The sequence below is a fragment of the Hypanus sabinus genome, chromosome 5 (assembly GCF_030144855.1).
Source record: "Hypanus sabinus isolate sHypSab1 chromosome 5, sHypSab1.hap1, whole genome shotgun sequence".
Classification (NCBI taxonomy): domain Eukaryota; kingdom Metazoa; phylum Chordata; class Chondrichthyes; order Myliobatiformes; family Dasyatidae; genus Hypanus; species Hypanus sabinus.
This window is the reverse complement of record NC_082710.1, coordinates 1,197,813-1,221,452: the sequence shown is the minus strand read 5'-3', so window position 1 is coordinate 1,221,452 and position 23,640 is coordinate 1,197,813. Positions and strand designations below refer to the sequence as shown.

At 44.1% G+C, this 23,640-nt stretch overlaps 1 protein-coding gene across 2 annotated transcripts in view; it reads left to right on the top strand.

Annotated features, from left to right (window-relative positions):
- Positions 1-23,640, top strand: part of mccc2 (methylcrotonyl-CoA carboxylase subunit 2) — a 181,417-nt gene that overhangs the window by 91,023 nt on the left and 66,754 nt on the right. For both annotated transcript variants that reach the window (XM_059969286.1, XM_059969287.1), the window contains exon 11: positions 21,818-21,890. In XM_059969286.1, coding sequence (XP_059825269.1) covers positions 21,818-21,890 — 73 coding nt within the window. The remainder of the gene's footprint in view (positions 1-21,817; positions 21,891-23,640) is intronic.

Genomic DNA, 23,640 nt, shown 5'->3' with positions numbered 1-23,640 from the left:
TATCCCCCTCCCATATTAGTTTAAACCACTCCCAACAGATTTAGCAAACCTGCCCGCAAGGTTGTTGGTCCTCCTTGGATTCAAATGCAACCTGTCCCTTTTGTACAGATCATGCTTGCCCCAGAAGAGGTCCCAGTTAGTCAGAAATCTGAATCCCTGCACTCTGCTCCAATTCTTCAGCCACGCATTTATATGGCACCTCATTGTATTCCTGTCCTCACTGTTGTTTACCACAGGCAGCGCTCCCAAGATAACTACCCTTGAGGTCCTGCTTCTCAACTTCCTTTTCAGAACCTCCCCTCCTTCTCTACCTATGTCATTAGTACCATTAAGTAAAATGACTTATGGCTGCTCACCCTCCCTTTTCAGGATACTGCGAATGCATTCAGAAATATCGCGAACCCTGACACCTGGAAGGCAAACTACCATCCTTGTTTCTTTTTAACATCCATAGAATTGCCTATCTGTTCCCCCTAACTATTAGAGTTCCCTATTACTGCTGCCATCCTCTTCTATTCCCTACCCTTCTGAGCCACAGGGCTAGATCTGTGCTAGAGGCACGACTGCTGTTACTTCTCCCAAGTAGGTTGTACCCCCTTCCCAACGGTAATCAAAATGGAGTACTTATTGTTGAAGGGGACTTTCATCAACCATATTTGCCATCTACTCAAAAAACTTACCAAGTTTGGGAAGGGTGACCTCCCCTGCAGAGAGCTATTCTGGCTATCTCTAATGCCTTTCCAGATGCACATAAATTCTGTCAGTTACTGTTGAAGAAGAGAGGGTCTGCAGAAGGACTTAAACAGATTGGGAAAAATGGGCAAAATAGTCAATGGAATATAGTGTAGAGAAGTGAATGGAATATATGTATGGTCATGCACTTTGGTAGAAGGAATAAAGCCATTGTCTATTTTTGAAGTGGGGAGAAAAATAAAAATTCAGAGGTGCAAAGGGACTCGGGACTCTTTGTGCAGGATTCCCTAAAGCTTGGAAATTGAGTCAGTGGGGAGGAATGCAAATGCAATGCAGCATTCATTTCAAGTTTAATTTGTATAAGAGCAAGGATATGATGCTGAGGCTTTATAAGGCATTGGTAAGACCACACTTAGAGTATTGTGAGCGGTTTTGGGCCTCTTATCTAATATAAGATGTGCTGGCATTGGAGAAGGGCCAGAAGTTGTTCACAAGAATAATTCTAGGAATGAAAGGTGAACATATGAGGAGCATTTGACGGCTCTGTGCCTGTACAGGCTGGGTTTTATTTAGTTATTTATTCATTTATAGGATGTGGGCGTTGCCAACTAAGCCAGCATTTATTGCGCATTCCTAGTTGCTCTTGAGAAGGTGCTGATGAGCTGCCGCCTTAAACCACTGCAGTCCCTGAGGTGTAGGTACACACACAGTGCTGTTATGGAGAGAATTCCATGATTTTGACCCAGCAACAGTGAAGGAATGGCAATATGTTTCCAAGTCAGGATTTCTAAGTGTGCTGTTCCCAGGTATCTGCTGTTCACGTCCTTCTAGATGCTAGAGTGGTCGTGGGTCTGGAAGGTGCTGCCTTAAGAACTTTGGTGTGTTGTTGCAGTGCATCTTGTAGATAGTACACACTGCTGCAACTGTTCATCGATGGTGGAGGGATTGGATGCTTGTGGAAGAGGTGCCAGTCAAATGGGCTGCCTTGTACTGGATGGTGTCAAGCACCTTGAGTGTTGATGGAGCTGCGCTCATCCAGGCAAGTGGAAAGTATTCCATTACACTCCTGACCTGAGCCTTGTTGTTATGATACGGCAACAATAAATATAGAATTGAGACAGGTTTTTTTTATAAACAAATAAAACATTTATTAAACACTGCTCAATAAGAACTGAAAAGTAAACAAATGACTAACTTAACCGGAAATTAATGGCTATACTGCAATTTGAACAGTTCTTAAAGCGATAAATGCGAACACAGTTCTTAAAAGTAGTAAATGCAAAAGTCCAATTATTTACACAGTCAATTAGGAGAGACTTTCCTGAAGTAACAAATTCCTCGACAATGTGTTGTTACTGCTGGTCCCAGCCAAAATATGCCTTGCCCGAAGGATTTGTGATGAAGGAAATAAAACGGCTTAAAGGCACTGACCTTTCCTTGGCGAAACGCTGCGTCCAGCTCTTTCTGCTTTCACAATGTAGGAGCTATCTCGGATGCAGGTTACTACCTTCTGAATGAGGGTTCAATAAGGTTGATCCTGTATTACTGCTGACAACACCAACTTTATTCTATCTTTCGGGTCTCCGCACTTCAGTAATTCTCCACTCCGACTGAATTGCAAAGGTAGGAATCAAAACTGGCAGCATTGTGGTGAACTCTGCAGCAATAACCTTTGAGACTTAAGATAGAAAGTAAAACTCCACTTTAAAACAAAACTGCGTCATGCGACAAATACGCAGCATAATGGAGTCACTGAAGAATTAAACAATGAACTGACCTGCGTCGCAGCAAGGCTTTCCCCTTTTAGACTATAGACAATAGACAATAGGTGCAGAAGTAGACCATTCGGCCCCTCGAGTCTGCACCGCCATTCTGAGATCATGGCTGATCATTCACTATCAATACCCAGTCCCTGCCTTGTCCCCATATCCCTTGATTCCCCTATCCATCAGATATCTATCCAGCTCCTTCTTGAAAGCATCCAGAGAATTGGCCTCCACCGTCTTCCGAGGCAGTGCATTCCACACCTCCACAACTCTCTGGGAGAAGAAGCTCTTCCTCAACTCTGTTTTAAATAACTGACCCCTTATTCTCAATCCATGCCCTCTGGTACTGGACTCTCCCAACATCTGGAACATATTTCCTGCCTCAATCCTATCAAATCCTTTAATTATCTTAAACGTTTCAATCAGATCCCCTCTCAATCTCCTCAATTCCAGCGTGTACAAGCCCAATCTCTCTGCGTAAGACAGCCCTGCCATCCCAGGAATCAACCTAGTGAATCTACGCTGCACTTCCTCAATTGCCAGAATGTCCTTCCTTAAACCTGGAGACCAAAACTGTACACAATATTCCAGGTGTGGTCTCACCAGGGCCCTGTACAAATGCAAAAGGACATCCTTGCTCTTGTATTCAATTCCCCTTGTAACAAAGGCCAACATTCCATTTGCCCTCTTCACTGCCTGTTGCACTTGCTCATTCACCTTCATTGACTGGTGAACTAGGACTCCTAGGTCTCTTTGCATTTCTCCCTTACCTAACTCAACACCGTTCAGACAATACTCTGCCCTCTTGTTCCAGCTTCCAAAGTGGATAACTTTACATTTTATACCTGTTGAAACAGGCCATCACATGACTTCTCACTGGCAGGAAAATTACATCATGTGACCTCACACTGGCGGGAAATTACATCACCCCACCATCACAAGACCATTACATCATGCTCATAAGACAGTCACGAGATACCCACAGGGTATGTTACACTTGTCGATGGTGGTCAGGCTTTCAGGAGTCAGTAGGTGAGTTACATGTTGCAGGATTCTTAGCTCTGGTAGCCATGGTGGTTTATGTGGCTAGACAAGTTCAGTTTCCTGTCAATGGTAACCCCCAGGATGTTGATAGTAGGGGATTCAGTGATGATGTTGCCACTGGATGTTGAGGGATGATGGTTAGAGCCTCTCTTACTGGAGATGGTCATTGCCTGGCACTTGCATGGCTCAAATGTTACTTGCCACTTGTTAGCACAGGCCTGGATATTGTCCATTTCCTGCTGCATTTGGGTATGAACTGCTTCACTACCTGAGGAGTCACAAATGGTGCAGAACATTGTGCAGTCATCTGCAAACATCCTCACTTCTGACCTTATGACAGAGGGAAGGTCATTGATGAAGCAGCTGAAGAATGACAAAAGGTTCAAAGGTTCATTTATTATCAAAGTATGTATCCATATACAACCCTGAGATTTGTCTTCTCCAGATAGCCACAAAACAAAGAATGAACATGAAACATCAAAACTCCCTGCACAAAACACAGCGAGAACATCGACCCCCAAACCCCCGTCCCCCGCACAAAAATCAGCAAGAACAACTATCTCAAATCCCCAAACCTCTTCCCCTCGCACAACAGAACAGAAAGGCACAGGAGCAAAACTTAGTATATAGAAACCATAAGTCAGAAGAAGTCCATAAATGCAATAGTCGAATCCATAAAGGCTGAACCATATGTTAATATGGTCCTTCATCATCAAAAGAGAGAGACACCATACGAACACGGAGGCCTGCCCACCTGCCACAACGAGTCACACAGCGACAGGCCACTCACAGGCTACTCTTCAGGCACTGATCAAAAGGCAGGCACAGTGCTGCACTTTCCATCGCCTTTGGCATTTGCACTTTCCATCTCAATCACTCCACTCTTCAAGAAGGGACAGAAGCAAAAAAAAAGGAAGTTATTGGCCAATTAGTCTGACCTCAGTGGCTGGGAAAATGCTGGAATCAATTGTTTAGGGTGTGGTTTTGAGCACTTGGAGACACATGATAAAATATGCCATAGTCAGCATGGTTTCCTGAAGGGAAATTCTTGCCTGACAAATCTGTTGCAATTCTTTTAAAGAAGTAACAAGCAGGATAGACAAAGGAGAATTGGTAACATAGAAACATAGTAAAACTATAGCACCCCACAATGCTGTGCTGAACATGTACTTAACCTAGAAATTATGTAGTGTTACCCACAGCATGCTGTTTTTCTAAGCTCCATGTACCTATCTAAAAGTGTCTTAAAAGACCCTATTGTACCTGCCTCCACCACTGTTGCCGGTAGCCCAATCTACGCACTCTCCACTCTCTGCGTAAAATACTTGCCCCTGACATCTCCTCAGTACCTGCTTCCAAACACCTTCAAAGCTGTGTCCTCTCGTGTTAGCCATTTCAGCCCTGGGAAAAAATCTGACTATCCACACAATCAATGCCTCTCATCATCTTATACACCTCTATCAGGTCACCTCTCATCCTCCATTGCTCCAAGGAGAAAAGGCCAAGTTCACCCAACCTATTCTCATAAGGCATACTTCCCAATCCAGGCAACATCCTTGTAAGTTTCCTCTGCACCCTTTCTATAGTTTCCAAATCATTCCTATTGTGAGGTGACCAGAACTGAGCACAGTCCTCCAAGTGGGGTCTGACCAGGGTCCTATATAGCTATAACATTACCTCTCAGCTCTTAAGCTCAATCCCACGGTTGATAAAGGCCAATGCATCATAAGCCTTCTTAACCACAGAGTCAATCTGCGCAGCACCTTGAGTGTCCTATGAACTCCGACCCCAAGCTCCCTCTGATCCTCCACACTGCCAGCAGTCTTACCAGTAATACTATATTCTGTCATCATATTTGACCTACCAGAATGAACCACCTCACATTTATCTGGGTTGAACTCCACCTGCCACTTCTCAGCCCAGTTTTGCATCCTATCGATGTCCCGCAGTAATCTCTGACAGCTCTTCACACTATCCACAACACACCTAACCTTCGTGTCATCAACAAATTTACTAACCCATTCCTCCACTTTCTCATCCAGGTCATTTATAAAAATCACAAAGAGAAGGGGTCCTAGAACAGATCCCTGAGGCACACCACTGGTCACCGACCTCCATGCAGAATATGACCCATCTACAACCACTCTTTGGGCAAGCTAATTCTGGATCCACAAAGCAAGGTCCCCTTGGATCCCATGCCTCCTTACCTTTTCAGTAAGACTTACATGGGATACCTTATCAAATGCCTTGCTGAAATCCATATATACTACACCTACTGCTCTACCTTCATCAACATGTTTAGTCACATCCTCAAAATATTCAACTAGGCTCGTAAGGCACGACCTGCCTTCAACCAAGCCATGCTGACTATTCCTAATCATATTATACCTCTCCAAATGTTCATAAATCCTGCCTCTCAGGATCTTTTCCATCAACTTACTAATCACTGAAATAGAACTCACTGGTCTATAATTTCCTGGGCTATCTTTACTCCCTTTCTTGAATAAGGGAACAACATCTGCAACACTCCAATCCTCTGGAACCTCCCCCATCCTCATTGATGATGCAAAGAATCATTGCCAGAGGCTTAGCAATTTCCTCCCTCGCCTCCCACAGTAGCCTGGGGTACATCTCATCCGGTTCTGACAACTTATCCAACTTAATGCTTTCCCAAAGCTCCACCACATCCTCTTTCTTAATGTCTATATGCTCAAGCTTTTCAATCTGCTGTAAGTCATGCCTACAATTGCCAAGATCCTTTTCTGTAGTGACTACTGAAGCAAAGTACTCATTAGGTACCTCTGCTATCTCCTCTGGTTCCATACACACTTTTCCACTGTCACACTTGATTGGTCCTATTCTCTCATGTCATATCCTCTTGCTCTTCACATACTTGTAGAATGCCTTGAGGTTTTCCTTAATCCAGTCAACCAAGGCCTTTTCATGGCCCCTGCTGGCTGTCTTAATTTATTTCTTAAGCTCCTTCCTGCTAGCCTTATAATTTTCTAGATCTCTATCCTTACCTTGTTTTTTGAAACCTTTCATAAGCTTTTCTTTTTGACTAGATTTTCAACAGCCTTTGTACACCATGTTTCCTGTGCCTTACCATCTTTTCCGTCTCATTGGAATGTACCTATGCAGAACACCATGCAAATATTCCCTGAACATTTGCCGCATCTCTGCAGTATATTTCCCTGAGAATATCAGTTCCCAATTTATGCTTCCAAATTCCTGCCTGATAGCTTCATATTTCCCCATACTCCAATTAAACGCTTTCCTAACTTGTCTGTTCCTATCTCTCTCCAATGCTATTGTAAAGGAGACAGAATTATGATCACTATCCCCAAAATGCTAATCCCACTGAGAGATCTGACTCCTGACCAGGTTCATTTTCCAATTCCAGATCAAGTACATTATCTCCTCTTGTAGGCTTATCTACATATTGTGTCAGGAAACCTTCCTGAGTGCACCTAACAAACTCCTCCTCATCTAAACCCCTTGCTCTAGGGAGATGCCAATCAATATTTCGGAAATTAAAATCTCCCACTACGACAACACTTATTATTATACCTTTCCAGAATCTGTCTCCCTGTCTGCTCCTCAATGTCCTTGTTACTATTGGGTGGTCTATAAAAACACTGTAGAGTTATTGGCCCCTTCCGGTTTCTACATACAAAGACCCAGTAGACAATCCCTGCATGACCTCCCTTTTTGCAGCCATGACACTATCTCTGATCAGCAGTGCCACACTCCCACTTCTTTTGCCTCCCCCCAGTCCTTTCTGAATCATCTAAAGCCTGGCACTCTCAGTAGCCATTCCTGCCTTTGAGTCATCCAAGTCTCTGTAATGGCCACAGCATCATAGCTCCAAGTACTGATCCACCCTCTTAAACTCATCCTCTTTGTTCGTGATGCTTCTTGCATTAAAATAGACACATTTCAAACCATCAGTATGGGTGTATCCCTTCTCCATCACCTGCCTATCCTCCCTCTTGCACTGTCTCCAAGGTTTATATGTGAGCCAACCGCCCCTTCCTCTGCCTCTTCAGTTCGGTTCCCACCCCCAACAATTCTAGTTTAAACGCTCTCCACTAGCCTTAGCAAACCTCCTTGCCAGGATATTGGTCCCCCTCGGATTTTTTGTACTGACAGACAGACAGACATACTTTATTGATCCCAAGGGAAATTGGGTTTCGTTACAGCTGCACCAACCAAGAATAGTGAAGAAATATAGCAATATAAAACCATAAATGATTAAATAAACACGAGGAAATCTGCAGATGATGGAAATTCAAACAACACACACAAAATGTTGGTGGAACACAGCAGGCCAAGCAGCATCTATGAGGAGAAGCGCTGTCGACGTTTCAGGCCGAGACCTGCCGAAGGGTCTCAGCCCAAAACATTGACAGTGCTTCTCCTTATAGATGCTGCCTGGCCTGCTGTGTTCCACCACCATTTTGTGTTTGTTGTAATAATTAAATAATAAGTTAATCATGCCAAGTGGAAATAAGTCCAGGACTAGTCTATTGGCACAGGGTGTCTGACACTCCAAGGGAGGAGTTGTAAAGTTTGATGGCCACAGACAGGAATGACTTCCTGTGATGCTCAGTGCTACATCTTGGTGGAATGTCTCTGGCTGAATGTACTCCTATGCCTAACCAGTACATTATGGAGTGGATGGGAGTCATTGTCCAAGATGGCATGCAACTTGGACAGCATCCTCTTTTCAGACATCACTGTCAGAGAGTCCAGTTCCACCTCTACAACATCACTGGCCTTACGAATAAGTTTGTTGATTCTGTTGATGTCTGCTACCCTCAGCCTGCTGCCCCAGCACACAACAGTAAACATGATAGCACTGGCCACCACAGCCTCGTAGAACATCCTCAGCATCATCTGGCAGATGTTAAAGGACCTCAGTCTCCTCAAGAAATAGAGATGACTCTGACCCTTCTTGTAGACAGCCTCAGTGTTCTTTGACCAGACCAGTTTATTGTCCATTGGTATCCCCAGGTATTTGTAATTCTATGTACTCTGGACTGGTGAGTCTCACGTCAGTTACAGGGAAATTGCTGAAGAAAATTCTTAGGGAGAGGATGATAGCCAGCGTGGCTTTATGCAGGGCAGATTGTGCCTTACCAACTTGACTGAGTTTTTTAACAAGGTGTGATGAGGGTAGGGCAGTGGATATTGTCTATATGGATTTTAGTAAGGTGTTTGACAAAGTCCCTCATGGAAGGCTAGTCTGGAGGATTAAGATGCAAGTTGGATAAGTCTCCAGGACTGGACGAGCCTAATTGAATTTTTTGAGGATGTGACTGAACACATTGATGAAGGTAGAGCAGTAGATGTAAAGTGTATGGATTTTCGCAAGGCATTTGATAAGGTACCCCATGCAAGGCTTATTGAGAAAGTAAAGAGGCATGGGATCCAAGGAGACCTTGCTTTGTGAATCCAGAATTGGCTTGCACACAGAAAGCAAAGAGTGGATGTAGACAGGTCATATTCTGCATGCAGGTCAGTGACCAGTGGAGTTCCTCAGGGATCTGTTCTGGGATCCCTTCTCTTCGTGATTTTTATAAATGACCTGGATGAGGAAATGGAGGGATGGGTTAGTAAATTTGCTGATGACACAAAGGTTGGGGGTGTTGTGGATAGTGTAGAATAGTGGTCACTGACCTTTTTAAGCCCAAGATCCCCTACCTCGGCCTTAGTGAAAGGCGAGATCAACCCTAGATCGATTAGTTACACGCATGCGCACTGGGGCAGAAAAGACTGAAAGTAAAACCCCGCAACCCTGAAGTAGAAATAATGCATAAACACCAGGGGTACCCACCCTCTTTTGTACCGCAGACCGGTTTAATATTGACAATATGCTTGCAGACCGGCTGATGGGGGTGTGGGGGGTGGTGTTAAACATGACGGGAATACAGCGATACTCAAAGCAGGTTCCTTATGTCCAGTCTATTTCACAATTTAGTTTTCACGGCTCTCGGCACTTAGCTGCTGTCCTGCGCTGCTCATGTCTTTTTCCGCTGAAAAAACTCAGTGGGTTCGTCTTTAAGTACAGGGTGTGTGGACTCAGAGAACCGGAGCAGTTTTGAGGGCTTCATTGCCTCATTAGACAGCCTCCCGGCCCAAATTCCAGCCTCTGCCTGCCAGACGCCTTGGCCAGGTGTGGCTGTTCGTGGGTGGGGTGAGAGGACAAAGTCAGGGTCGGAGGTACCCATGCCGGAGCCGCGGCGGTCGCAGTCTGGAGCGAGTGACCAACCGAGTGAGGAGAGCGACAGGCCTGTGCCTGCCCCCCTTGTAGGATCTTTCAGCCGACAAAAGTTTGTTTCAGTGGATCGCAGCGAGGTAGCGGCTCTGCTACTTACTAAACCCTGAGCCCAAATTAGGTCCGTGAATATTTTAGCACTGGGTTCCCCACAAACATTCAGTGTGCTAAACAGGTTTAGAGACGGTGCCCATCTGTCCGCGCTCCAGGCTGGCAGCAACGGCACTTCCCACCGGCCGCGCCCCGGGCCAGTAGCATCAGCACTTCCCACCGGCCACACTCTGGGCCAGTAGCTTTGGTGGTTCTCGCTGGCCGTGTGAGACTAACCAGTGACCCCTGGCACGAGGGTATCACTACGTTCAGGCGACTGGTGACCTCATGTGCGTTCAAGTTCAACAGTGGGCTGACGGAATGAGGAAGGTGCAGCTGACTCATATTGTTTCCTCGCGGCCCGGTCGTTGGGGACCTGCGCGTGGCAGGGGAGCTACACGCATGTGCACTGAACAAAAAGAACGGAACTAAAACCCCGCAACCCGGAAACAATCTCTCAACAGTATTTGTGTATTTATTTTTCTTTTTTTTTCGGGATCTACTGGGAAAGTCTCAAAGATCAACCAGTCGATTGTGATCGACGGGTTGGCGACCACTAATGTAGAAGGCTGTTCGAGGTTACAGCAGGACATTGATAGGATTCAAAACTGGGCTAAGAAGTGGCAGATGGAGTTCAACCCAGATAAGTGTGAAGTGGGTCATTTTGGTAGGCCAAGTATGATGGCAGAATGTAGTATTACTCGTAAGACTCTTGGCAGTTTGGAGGATCAGAGGGATCTTGGGGTCCGAGTCCGGAGAACACTCAAAGCTGCTGCACAGGTTGATTGTGTGGTTAAGAAGACATACGGTGTATTGGCCTTCATCAATAATGGAATTGAACATAGGAGCCGAAGGGTAATGTTGCAGCTATATAGGACCCTACTTGGAGTACTGTGCACAGCTCACTACAGGAAGGATGTGGAAACTATAGAAAGGGTGCAAAGGAGATTTACAAGGATGTTGTCTGGATTGGGAAGCATGACTTACGAGAATAGGTTGAGTGAACTTGTTTTTTTTTCCTTGGAGCGACAGAGGATGAGAAGTGACCTGATAAAGGTGTATAAGATGATGAGAGGCTTTAATTGTCAGAGGCTTTTTCCCAGGGCTGAAGTGGCTAAGATGAGAAGGCACAATTTTATGGTGCTTGGAAGTGGGTACAGAGTATATGGCAGGGTAAGTTTTTTACGCAGAGTGGTGAGTACAAGGAATGGGCTGTCGGTGACAGTGGTGGAAGCGGGTACGATAGGGTCTTTTAAGAGACTCCTGGATAGGTACATGGAGCTTTGAAAAATAGAGGCCCATGGGTAACTGTAGGTAATTTCTAACATAAGTACATGTTCAGCACAGCATTGTAGGCCAAAGGGCCTGTATTGTGCTGTAAGTTTTCTATGCTTATGTGTTGGTTGCAGGAGGGGCAGGACAGGCAGCTCAATATTCTAGGATTCTATTGTTTTAGATGTGACAGTGCAAGAGGGATTAAAGAGGGAGGAGTGGAGTTATTGGTTAGGGAAAATGTTAGGGCAGTGCTCAGTCAGTACAGACTGGAGAACTCATCTAGTGAGGCTTTATGAGTGGAACTGAGAAATAAGAGAGGTATGATCACATTAATGGAGCTATATTAAAGATCACCCAACAGTGTGAAGTGTTCGGTGACTGATGAGTCCAATCTGGGTATGAGGTACTTCCCAGACATTGGGCAAATGTGTGAAGGTTCTGTAGCTGAGATGCCTGCTGCTTGTTCTTTCCACTGTTGATTCTTTTTTGCTTCAGCGTTACGATTCTTTTCAGCTTTGCTGGAACCTTTATTGAGAAGGCTGTGCCAGGATGAGTGATTGTAGGCAGCATGTTCCCAAGAAGTGTGATCAATCTCAAGGGCCTTGAGTGAAGTCTTGAGCGTGTTCTTGAATCGTTTTCACTGAGCACCATGAGAGTGCTTTGCTGTAGACAGTTCCCCGAAGAATAACTGCTTGGGAATGTAAATGACATCCCAATGATATGGCCTGCATATCTGACTTGATGTTTTGTCAGCCAAGTGTAGATGGTGGACATATCTGCTGCAAAAAGCACTTCCGTGTCAAGAATTCTGTCTTGCCAACTGATTTAATTGATCTTTCATATACACAATCCGCATTTCATACACATAGAGGAGGGTGGGTAGGATGACAGCGAAGTGGTCTTTCAGCTTGGTCTTCAGAGTAATTCCACATCGCCCCCCCCCCCCCAAACAGTCTCCATAACCTGTAGTCTCCATATGGCATGGTAGTCTCCACAAATTGGCACTAGCCTTGGCGATCCTGCAGCTGACCTCGTTGTCAACGTGAACTACTCTTGAAAGGGTGCTGACAAGAGATGCGAATTTGTCAACTGCCTGGAGCTGCTAGCCATTCACCAAGATGGATGGACCCACATAGGATTGATTGGGGCTGCTTGGTACATGATTTGTTGCTGATGGTGAGACCGAAGTTGTCACATGCAGTGGAAAATTTGTCGGTGTTGTCCTGCATGTGGGACTTAGAGCTTGCGTTGAGAATGTAGTTGTCATCGAATAGGAGATCTCTCAGCACTGTCTCTTTGACCTTAGTATCGGCTTGAAGCCTGTGCAGGTTGAACTGCTTGACATCCATCCTGTATTTGATGTGGATTCCAGGATACTGCCATGGAATGCTTCAGTCAACATCGTGCTGATGAGGGTGAGCACCAGGATGCATCCCTGTGAACCTCTTTCTTCCTAGGCATCTCAGGAAATGGATCATTAGCCCTTGCTGGCAGTGTTGAGAAACCCACCGTTCTCCAGTCCTGCCAAATCCATGAGAGCGGGATATCTCTCCCTGGTTTGTGTGAGTGCTGTGTGATTTGCTTCCCTGTTACAGCTTGTTGCCAAGAAATAACAGACAGCACACTGCAGATAAAGGAAGTATACATATGCATATTAACATATCTAAAGATTTACTAGGATGTTACCTGGGTTTCAGCACCTAAGTTACAGGGAATGGTTGAACAAGTTAGGTCTTTATTCTTTGGAGCGTAGAAAGTTGAGGGGGGACTTGATAGAGGTATTTAAAATTATGAGGGGGATAGTTAGAGTTGACGTGGATAGGCTTTTTCCACTGAGAGTAGGGGAGATTCAAACAAGAGGACATGAGATGAGAGTTAAGGGGCAAAAGTTTAGGGGTAACACAAGGGGGAATTTCATTACTCAGAGAGTGGTAGCAGTGTGGAACGAGCTTCCAGTAGAAGTGGTAGAGGCAGGTTCGATTTTGTCTTATAAAAAAAAATTGGATGGGTATATGGACAGGAAAGGAATGGAGGGTTATGAGCTGAGTGCAGGTCGGTGAGACTAGGTGAGAGTAAGCGTTCGGCATGGACTAGAAGGGCCGAGATGGCCTGTTTCCATTACAGTTTCTGTGCTGTAATTGTTTTATGGTTATAAAGAATTAGTAATGAAAAGAAAGAAAATAAAACAAAAAGGGCCAATTATAATTATAATTAGTCAAATGTGCCCAGGTTGGAGCTCAAGTTTTCCAAAAGTCATATTCACTGATCCTTAGTAGATTCCAGCACATTGCTCCATTGAATCACAGAACCTACCAGATTGAATCCTATGACCAGTTCTCTCCAACATCTTCTCTCTTCATCTCCTGCCTAGCAAAGACCAAAGCTCACGCCACTGTCAGGCACAAAAGACCCCGCTCCCCCAGCTTTCTCCTGATCGGATGGCTCACATTCAATGTGTACAATATCTCTAACAATAACCCAAACACTGCTGCTACAGAAAGACCATTACATGAAATACCCTACATTAGCAGTGAAACCTTTATCAAGGCATTACATCTGCCCTATCTAAACATCTGCCGATTTTTCCAGATAACCCAAACAGATACACCTCTGCCCCTTGATGTGGTTTTGGTTACCGAGAGTAATTGGCTGAAAGAGTACAGAGAAAATTTACAAGGATGTTGTAGGGTCTGGAGGACCTGAGTTATAAGGAAAGGTTAAATGGGTTAGGACTTTACTCCTTGGAACGTGGAGGACTGTGGAGATTTGATAGAGGTATACAATATTTTGTGGGGTATAGTGTATATTCAAGCAAGCTTTTTCCACTGAGGTTGGATGGGACTACAAACAGAGGTCATTGGTTAAGGGCAAAAGGTGAGAAGTTAAAGGGAAACTTCTGCACTCAGAGGGTTGTGAGAGTGTGGAATGAGCTGCCAGTGCAAATGATGCATGTGAGCTCAATTTCAACATTTAAGAGAGGTTTGGATAGGCACGTGAATAATAGGCAAAGGTACATGGCAAAGGACTGGATGCAAGTCAATGGGAGTAAGCAGTTTAAATGGTTTGGCATGGACTGGATGGGCTGAAGGGCTGAATCTGTGCTGTACTTCTCTGATTGTGTAAGATTGTGGGAGGCATAGGTAGGGTAGGCAGACAGTATCTCTAATCCCAGAGATGTTTAGATAGGCACATGAAAGTGAGGAAAATGCGGGGATATGGACATTGTGTAGCCTGAAGAAATTAGTTAGCAATTTGATTATTAATTTAATGGGTTCAGTACAGCATTGGGGGCTGAAGTGCTTATTCCTGTGCTGTAGTGTTTTATGTTCTAAAGCTGTCTGTCAATATCAACATACCCCTCATGATCTTACTGTGTTCCGTGTACTTCTTCTTTGTGAATACCAATGTGAAGTTTTCATTTAGGACCTCACCTCACGCACATTCTCTGGCTCCAGACATACTGTAAATTCTCTTCTTTGTCCTTGTGGACCCATCTTTTCCCTAGTAACCCCTTGCTTCTGATATATATGTATGAAATGCATCACAATTCTCCTTAATCCTACTTGCTAAAGGCATTTCTTGGTCCATTTTTAGACTACCTGGTTATTTGTTTAAGTTCTTTCCTTCTTTCTTTATATTCCTTATAGATCTTGTTCAATTTCATCTTCCTGTACCTTATATATGTTTCCTTGTTATTTTTAACTAAACTTACACCTTTTCTTGTCAGCCAAGGTTCACAAACCTTGCCATCCCTTTCTTTAATTGACTTTGGATTCCCCTAGCACTACCACTCACTTAGACCTTGATGTACAGAGAGCCAGGGTGTTGGAAGAAAGGCATGAGGAGAAATAAATTGTGGTTGGCATTGGTGGGGTAATCTGGGTACAAGAGGGAAGGTGCTCCACAGCTGAGGGAGAGAGATTCGCTTTGAAGAGCACCTGTGTCAGGATGAAGGTTAGGGCCAGAAGTGGAATTCCCTTTCAGGTGATGTTGAAGGTCCAGACTGGGAGATCAAATGCGAGATCCACCTATTGGTTTGGAATCCTTTCAGTGTTGGAGAGGAGTGACAATACGGGTAACAATTTAATTTTCCTGGTCCCCAAAAGTTGGCGCTATGAAATTAAGGCCATGCTCTCATAGAATGTCCTACAACATCTGCTTGCTCAACAGTATAGTCCGATGCCCCTCGAGTGCTCCTTAAGCAGAAGAAAGATGGTGTCTGGCGCCTCCCTGAGGTAGAAATTTATCAAGGTGGTCTTTGCTGCCTCCCTGAGTTGGAAACTGTCTCTGAATAACAGACCCTGAATTACTTATTCATGTTTGCTGACAAGGTTGAACCAGAAGTACTGCGAACAAAGATTACTCTAGGCTTGAGTCATAGAACACTACAATACAGAAACAGGCACTCCAGCCCATGTAGTCTGTGCCAAATGGGATTGAGAGAGATAATAAATCAACCATGATGGAATGGTGGAGCACAACTGATGGGCTGAATAGCCTACTTCCAATTTTATGTCTTATGTTCACCCCTGGTAGGGTGTTCCATGTACTCACCACTTTCTGTGTAAAAATGAAAAATAACACTTACCGCTAGCAGTGCCCCTATACTTTCCTCCAATCACCTTAAAATTATGCCGACTTGTATTAGCCATTTCTGCCTTGAAATAAAGTCTGGCTGTCCAATCTGTCTTTGCCTCTTATTATCTTATACACCTCTATCAATGACAAGAGTAATAGTCAGAGACTGGGGCAGAAATGAGCATAGAACAGCACAGCAAGCAGAGACCTTCAGCCCACAATGTGTGCTGAACTTTTAACCTGCTTGTACGATGTGAAGACAGCTTTAGTTACCTCAAGTATATTGAGCGTCCTTGACAGTGCCTTCAGAACTTTCCTTTGGCCTGATGAGTGTAAAGGGGTCATTAAAGAGAAGCTAATTACTACTAATTACTCCAGTAAATGATTAATTTTGGACTTTTTGGGCTATAGTACACACACTTGGGATCAGTTTTGTTAAAATTGGAATTGCAAAATGAATGGATCTGAAATAAAACTTTTCCAAAAATATGATTGATTGGTTTGGACAGCAGATGAATTACTGATACTAGCCCAGAGTGTTATAAGCTGTCACAGTTGCGAAAGATCAGATTAGATTGGCTCTTTGCAAATGAAATAGTGTTTAGTATTGTGAATGTGAGATGGCTAGCTGACAGCCAAGAGCTGGAAAATGAAGGTACAGAAGAAATGTTTCTTGCTTTTCACTGCAAGGTATCACTATAGTTTGGCTCTGGACCCAGTGTGCGTGTCAAGAATGGGTTGGGTAAGAAGTATTTGCAGTCTTGGAGTTAGAGAAGTCTGATTTAAATCAAGTGGAATGCCCTGGTAAATGTTTTACTGTTAATGTTGTAGTGTGTTTCATGTAATGGTCTTGCTGTAGAAGCAGTGTTTGAGTTATTGTTAGACATAAGGGATGCTTAGGAATGTGGGTCATCCCATAAGGAGATTGGAATGGGGAGAGGGTTCTAGAGAAGGCTGGGGGGGGAGCGGCTTTGTGATTGACAAGGTATGGGTCTTTGTCTTTTCTTCGGCGGGAGATGAAGAGGAAAGACGCTGGACAGATAGCTCATGGGACTCGATCCAGTGGGCAAATGCGATTCAATGGAGCCAAGGCGCAGAAATCTACCAAGGATCGATGAATATGGCTCTTGAAAGATTTGAGCTCCAAGTGCACATTTGGCTGTTAATTATAATGCACCCTCTTTTCTTCTTTTTCTTTCTTTCTTTACTAACTTTTTGGTTAAGATAATGTTCACAAATATACTTTATAATTGTATGCAGTGTACAATCTGTTATTTCATGACGGCTATTACAGGGCAGTAAATCACATAGCATTCACACAAACCAGGGTTTGGGTGGGCGATACATCCCAACCCCACAGATTTGGCTTGACCAAAGTCATACAATCCTTAGCACGCGAAGCCTGAGAAAGGTGGGTTCTTGCCGTGGAATCCAGTGGCTGTTAGTGAGAGGCTAAAGAGCTGCATTTCCAGAGACGCCTAGTAAAAGGGGTGTGTTGCCTTTATGGCAGTTATTTAGTTTATAATATTTTCGCTTAGTAATTCGTTTGTTAGCATTCTAGTTAAAGTTAGGATTGTTTAACGTAAATTCATTGTCTGTGAGATATCGCAGCATGCGATGACGTCACATCCGGTTTCGCCGCGTCCTTTGGGAAAATAGTGGTTTGGAGAAACGGGAAGGTGGGGGTCGAGACGTGCGAGCGCAAGCAGCAGCAATGTTTTCTCTCTACGCACTAGGAACATAGTGAAGGCAACACTGTGAGTTATGAGATAATCGATATGTTGAATTAAAATGTTAACGCCGATCCTGTTAAAAATAACGACGGTCGATAATGTTTATGTTTTCGTTAGTTAAAGAGTTGCGGATAGTTTGCGTTGAAGTGTATTTAAAGCAGTCAATGGCATAGGTAGATTCTGACTGTATGCTGCACTTTAATGTAATGTAGTTGTAGTTTTACTTTTGTAAGTATTTACGATGTAATTGTAATATCAAGAAGGAAACAAATGCTGTACAAATCTTGTATTGTTTTATCAACAGTTTTCACCATATGTTAATGTGGAAGAGTGAACAGTAAACGGTTAATCTTACTGGGATCCTGTCGTCATTGACAAAGGTTAACTCGGTGTTTAGCTCAGTGTTATCTTACACGCCGAGCGAGAACACTACAGTGAAAAAGCGGCATTATCAGGTGTTTCAAGTGCTGCAATGACAACTCGATCCAGCGTCAAGTCGTTGTCACCCAGCGAGGGGGGGCAGTAGGACATCATCAAGTAAGGCAGCCCATGCAAGAGCTAAGGCAGAAGCCGCCAGGATGCGACTGCGCTACGCCAAACAAGAAGCAGAATTGAAAATGGAAGCAGCTGCCAGAGAAGCCGAAAACCAGAAGGAAGCGGCTGCCAGAGAAATGGAAAAGGCTGCCAGAGAAATGGAAAAGGCTGCCAGAGAAGCCAAAAACCAGAAGGAAAAGGCTGCCAGAGAAGCCCAAAACCAGTTGGAAAGGGCAAGGATAGCGTCAGAGTTAGAAATGCTGATGCTGGAACGAGAAGAAGAAGCTGCCAGGGTGGAAGCAGGGTTCATAGAAGATGCTGAAGAAATGCAAGATCTGATTGATATAAAATCTGCTTCAAAAAAGATCAGATTGGAACGCACAAGCGACTATGTCCAATCTCAAACAGACTGGAAGATTTGTTCTTCCACTCCATACTTATTTGATAACGCCCCACGTCATGAGGAGTCTCAGAGAGACCCAATTGCATCACATACATCTGAGGAAGACAATTTACCCTTGCAACTCCACGATGAAGTCAAGAATGAAAGGGCTGATGACAAATACTTCTTGACACCAAACTTACAAGATTTGGCGAGAAGAGAGGCAAAGGCTGAATTCAGAACAGCAAAGTCCATAACGAGGTACGCCCTCGGTCATATACCCACCGACATACTTCCCCAGGCCACATGCCACTTGCAATTGAACCCCTGGCACAGTATTTAGCACGACGAGATCCCGTCACTTCAGGACTGCACCAGTTCAACGACAAACCTGAAAATTACTGTGCATGGTACTCCACATTCACCAACGCTATCGACAGAATCCAGCTCAGAGCAACCCAAGAGTTGGACCTTATGGCGAAATGGCTGGGGAAAGAATCATGCAAACAGGTGAGATGCATACGTTCAGTGTACATCAACAAACCCGAGCTAGCCTTAAGCAAAGCATGGGAGAGACTTCGGGAGGGCTATGCGGCCCCCGAAATTATTGAAACGGCGCTATACCGACGTCTGGAAAACTTTCTTAAGGTGTCAGCCAAAGATCACATTAAGTTAAGGGAGCTCGGAGATTTACTCATGGAGATTCAAGACGCCAAAGAAGATGGCTACTCAACTGGTCTAGTATACCTAGATACTCCATACGGGATTAGACAAATCGTGGACAAACTTCCATTTGGGCTGCAGGACAGGTGGGTGTCTGTTGCCTCAGAATACAAAGAAGACCACAATGGTCGATTTCCTCCCTTTGAGTATTTCACTAGGTTTGTGTGCAGGGAGGCGAAGAAGCGAAATGACCCTGGCCTCATGGGAGGCACCAAGCCAGATAAATCCTCTTCAAATAATTTCAACATTAATAAACCCGTCTTGGTGCTTAAGTCTGAAGTCTTTACAACTAACCACGACCCTAGCAAGAATTGCCCATTGCATAACAAACCCCACCCCCTCAGAAAATGCAGAACGTTTAGGGAAAAACCCCTTGAAGTCAGGATGGCCCTTCTCAAGGAGAAAAGAATATGTTTTAAATGCTGTTCCTTTACCTCTCACCTTGCTAGAGAGTGTACGATCACCGTGAAGTGTCCGGAATGTGATAGCACTAATCACGATGGGGCCATGCATCCCGGCCCGTTACCGCAAACCGACAAGGCTCCTTCACCCCCACAACAGGATGGCGGGGAGGGAGAGGCTCACTCCAGGACAACTGTTGTCACCTGGAGCTGTACAGAGGTTTGCGGTCAAGCTCAGTCAAGCCGTTCTTGTTCAAAGATCTGCCTCACTAAGGTGTACCCTAAAGGAGCCAAAGACAAGGCCATCAAAACCTATGTAATTCTGGACGATCAGAGCAATCGCTCACTAGTCAGTCCAGAGTTCTTTAAATTGTTCAACATTGAGAGTGAGCAGTTCCCATACTACCTTAGAACTTGCTCAGGCAACGTGGAAGTTCATGGAAGGAAGGCAGAAGGCTTCCAGCTCGAGTCCCTGGATGGTAAAGTCGTCATCTGTCTCCCTCCACTCTTAGAGTGCAATGAAATTTTGAATAACAGCACTGAGATCCCAATGCCAAGTGCGGTGCTACACCAGCCACATCTCCACCACATCGCCAAACACATCCCAGAACTGGATCCAACAGCAGAAATACTCCTGCTATTAGGAAGAGATGTTCTTCGGGTGCACAAGGTGAGGCAGCAGGTCAATGGACCACACGACGCCCCCTTTGCACAACGCCTGGATCTAGGCTGGGTGGTGATAGGAGAGGTGTGCCCTGGCAAGGTACACAAACCGACGGTTAGCACACTCAAGACCAATGTGCTAGAGAGTGGCCGCCATTCAATTTTTCAACCCCGCACAAGTTTCATGTGTATCAAGGAAGCACGACAAGGCTTTAACAAGTGTAAAGTAACCGACAAGACGCTGGGTCAGTCAGTCTTCGCTCAAACCGAGCATGATAATAAACTTGCTCCATCAGCTCAAGACATCATTTTCTTAAGAATAATGGACACCAAGGTCTTCAGAGATAAAGCAAATTATTGGGTCGCCCCACTACCTTTCAGAGAACCATGCCAGTGCTTGCCAAACAACAAAGCACAGGCAGTCAAGTGGTTCACGCCCTTGCAAAAAACCCTGAAAAGAAAACCTGAGATGCAGCAACACACCCGAGTGACCCACGAGGTACTGTGCACACTAATGGCAGAGGTCACAGCCATTATAAATGCACGACCACTCCTACCCATGTCTTCTGACCCAGAAAACCCCTTCATACTCTCGCCATCAATGCTCCTTACACAGAAGGCAGGAGTTCCCCCTCCACCAGGGGACTTCTCCGATAAGGACCTGTACACAAAGCAATGGAGACAGGTCCAGGCTCTGGCAAATCGGTTCTGGTCTCGCTAAATTCCCTAGCAGGGACGGACATGTCAGGAAGGTTGAGTTGAAAACTACCGACCAAAGTGATGTGAAAATATACCAAAGGCCTGTTACAGACGTCATTCTACTTCTACCTAAGGACTGATTAGAGACTAAAGTTTTGTATTATGTTCATTGTGACTTTACGAAGGTCAAGCGGGGAGTGTGTTGCCTTTATGGCAGTTACTTAGTTTATAATATTTTCGCTTAGTAATTTGTTTGTTAGCATTCTAGTTAAAGTTAGGATTGTTTAACGTAAATTCATTGTCTGTGAGATATCGCGGCATTCGATGACGTCACATCCGGTTTCGCCGCGTCCTGTGGGAAAATACCGGTTTGGAGAAACGGGAAGGTGGGGGTTGAGACATGTGCGAGCGCAAGCAGCAGCAACGTTTTCTCTCTATGCACTAGGAACATAGTGAAGGCAACGCTGTGAGTTATGAGATAATCGATATGTTGAATTAAAATGTTAATGCTGATCCTGTTAAAAGTAACGACGGTTGATAATGTTTATGTTTTCATTAGTTAAAGAGTTGCGGATAGTTTGCGTTGAAGTGTATTTAAAGCAGTCAATGGCGTAGGTAGATTCTGACTGCATGCTGCACTTTAATGTAATGTAGTTGTTGTAGTTTTACTTTTGCAAGTATTTACGATGTAATTGTAATATCAAGAAGGAAACAAATACTGTACAAATCTTGTATTGTTTTATCAACAGTTTTCACCATACGTTAATGTGGAAGAGTGAACAGTAAACGGTTAATCTTACTGGGATCCTGTCGTCATTGACAAAGGTTTAACTCAGTGTTTAGCTCAGCGTATTCTTAACACGCCGAGCGAGAACACTACAAGGGGGTTTCACCTGTTTGAAATATTTTAATATTTTTAAACAAGCTCCATTGCTGACACATTATTATCTTTCCAGGTAATTGCCAGAATTGTGGATGGAAGTAGATTTCATGAATTCAAAGCCTTTTATGGGGACACATTAGTTACAGGTACAGTTTTAATTGAAATTTATGGTTTGATTATTAAAGGTTCAAAGCTGTACATCATAGTCCTTTTGTGGAAAATATACAATCAATGTTAGTCATAAATATCTGAATTTTCTTTAAAAGAGCAATTATAGATAATGTACAGAATGGTCATAATAATAATAATGACAAATCAGTTGTTTACCATTATTATACCAGAACTGTGACCAAAACAGTGAAAGCTTGGAGAGATTTTGGAAATTAATTTAACCACTGCTATCTCATCACATAAAGATGGCTGAATCAGGAATATGGGTTACTGTTTGCTGGCCCAAACTTGCTCTATCATTCAAATTAGCTTGTGGCTGAACTCACTCTACCCTCTACCTTCATGAATCCATTCAATAACCTGTAAAACTCTCTCATAATTTGTACAATAACCCTTCAAACCCTATTCAACTATCTACCCACCTCTGTCTTACAAGTGTGTGGAGGGTTTGCTTCTAGTCACCATTGGGGAAGAGAGTTGCAAAGGTCTTGGGTCTTGGAGAGGAAACTGCTTCACCTTAACTGTCTTAAAAAGGTACCTCATTATGTAAAAACAATGATCCCTATTTCTAGGTTCTTCCATAAGAGAGAAAAAAAAATCAAATCAATCTTGTTGATACTCTAGATTTCAGTCAAGTTCCTTTAATGATCCCTATTAGGACAAAAATAGGAACAATCAAGTATGACAGTATAAAAGTGTGTATGGAACCTGAGGAGATAGCAGAGATACTTAATGAATACTTTGCTTCAGTATTCATTACTGAAAAGGATCTTGGAGATTGTAGGGATGATTTTACAGTAGATTGAAAAGCTTGAGCGTGTAGATATTAAGCAAGAGGATGTGCTGGAGCTTTTGAAAAGCATCAAGTTGGATAAGTCACTGGGACCGGACAAGATGTACCCCAGGCTACTGTGGGAGGCGAGGGAAGCAATTGCTGAGCCTCTGGCGATGATCTTTGCATCATCAATGGGATGGGAGAGGTTCTGAAGGATTAGAGAGATACGGATGTTGTTCCGTTATTCAAGAAAAGGAGTAGAGAAGCCAGGAAATTATAGACCAGTGAGTCTTACTTCAGTGGTTGGTAAGTTGATGGAGAAGATCCTGAGACATTTGGAGAGGCATAATATGATTAGGAATAGTCAGCATGGCTTTGTGAAAGGCAGGTCATAGAAAGCTAATGGCATGTTGGCCTTCATAACAAGGGGAGTTGCGTATAGGAGCAAAGAGGTCCTTCTGCAGTTGTACAGGGCCCTGGTGAGACCACACCTGGAGTATTGTGTTCAGTTTTGTTCTCCAAATTTGAGGAAGGACTTTCTTGCTATTGAGGGAGTGCAGCATAGCTTCACGAGGTTAATTCCCGGGATGGCGGGACTGTCATATGTTGAAAGATTGGAACGACTGGGCTTGTATACACTGGAATTTAGAAGGATGATAGGGGATCTGATTGAAACATATAAGATTATTAAGTGATTGGACACGCTAGAGGCAGGAAAAATGTGCCCGATGTTGGGGGAGTCCAGAACCAGCGGCCACAGTTTAAGAATAAGGGGTCGGCCATTTAGAACAGAGTTGAGGAAGAACCAGAGAGTTGTGGATCTATGGAATGCTCTGCCTCAGAAGACAATGGAGGCCAATTCTCTGGATGCTTTCAAGAAAGAGTTAGATAGAGCTCTTAAAGATAGCAGAGTCAAGGGTTATTGGGAGAAGGGAGGAACGGGGTACTGA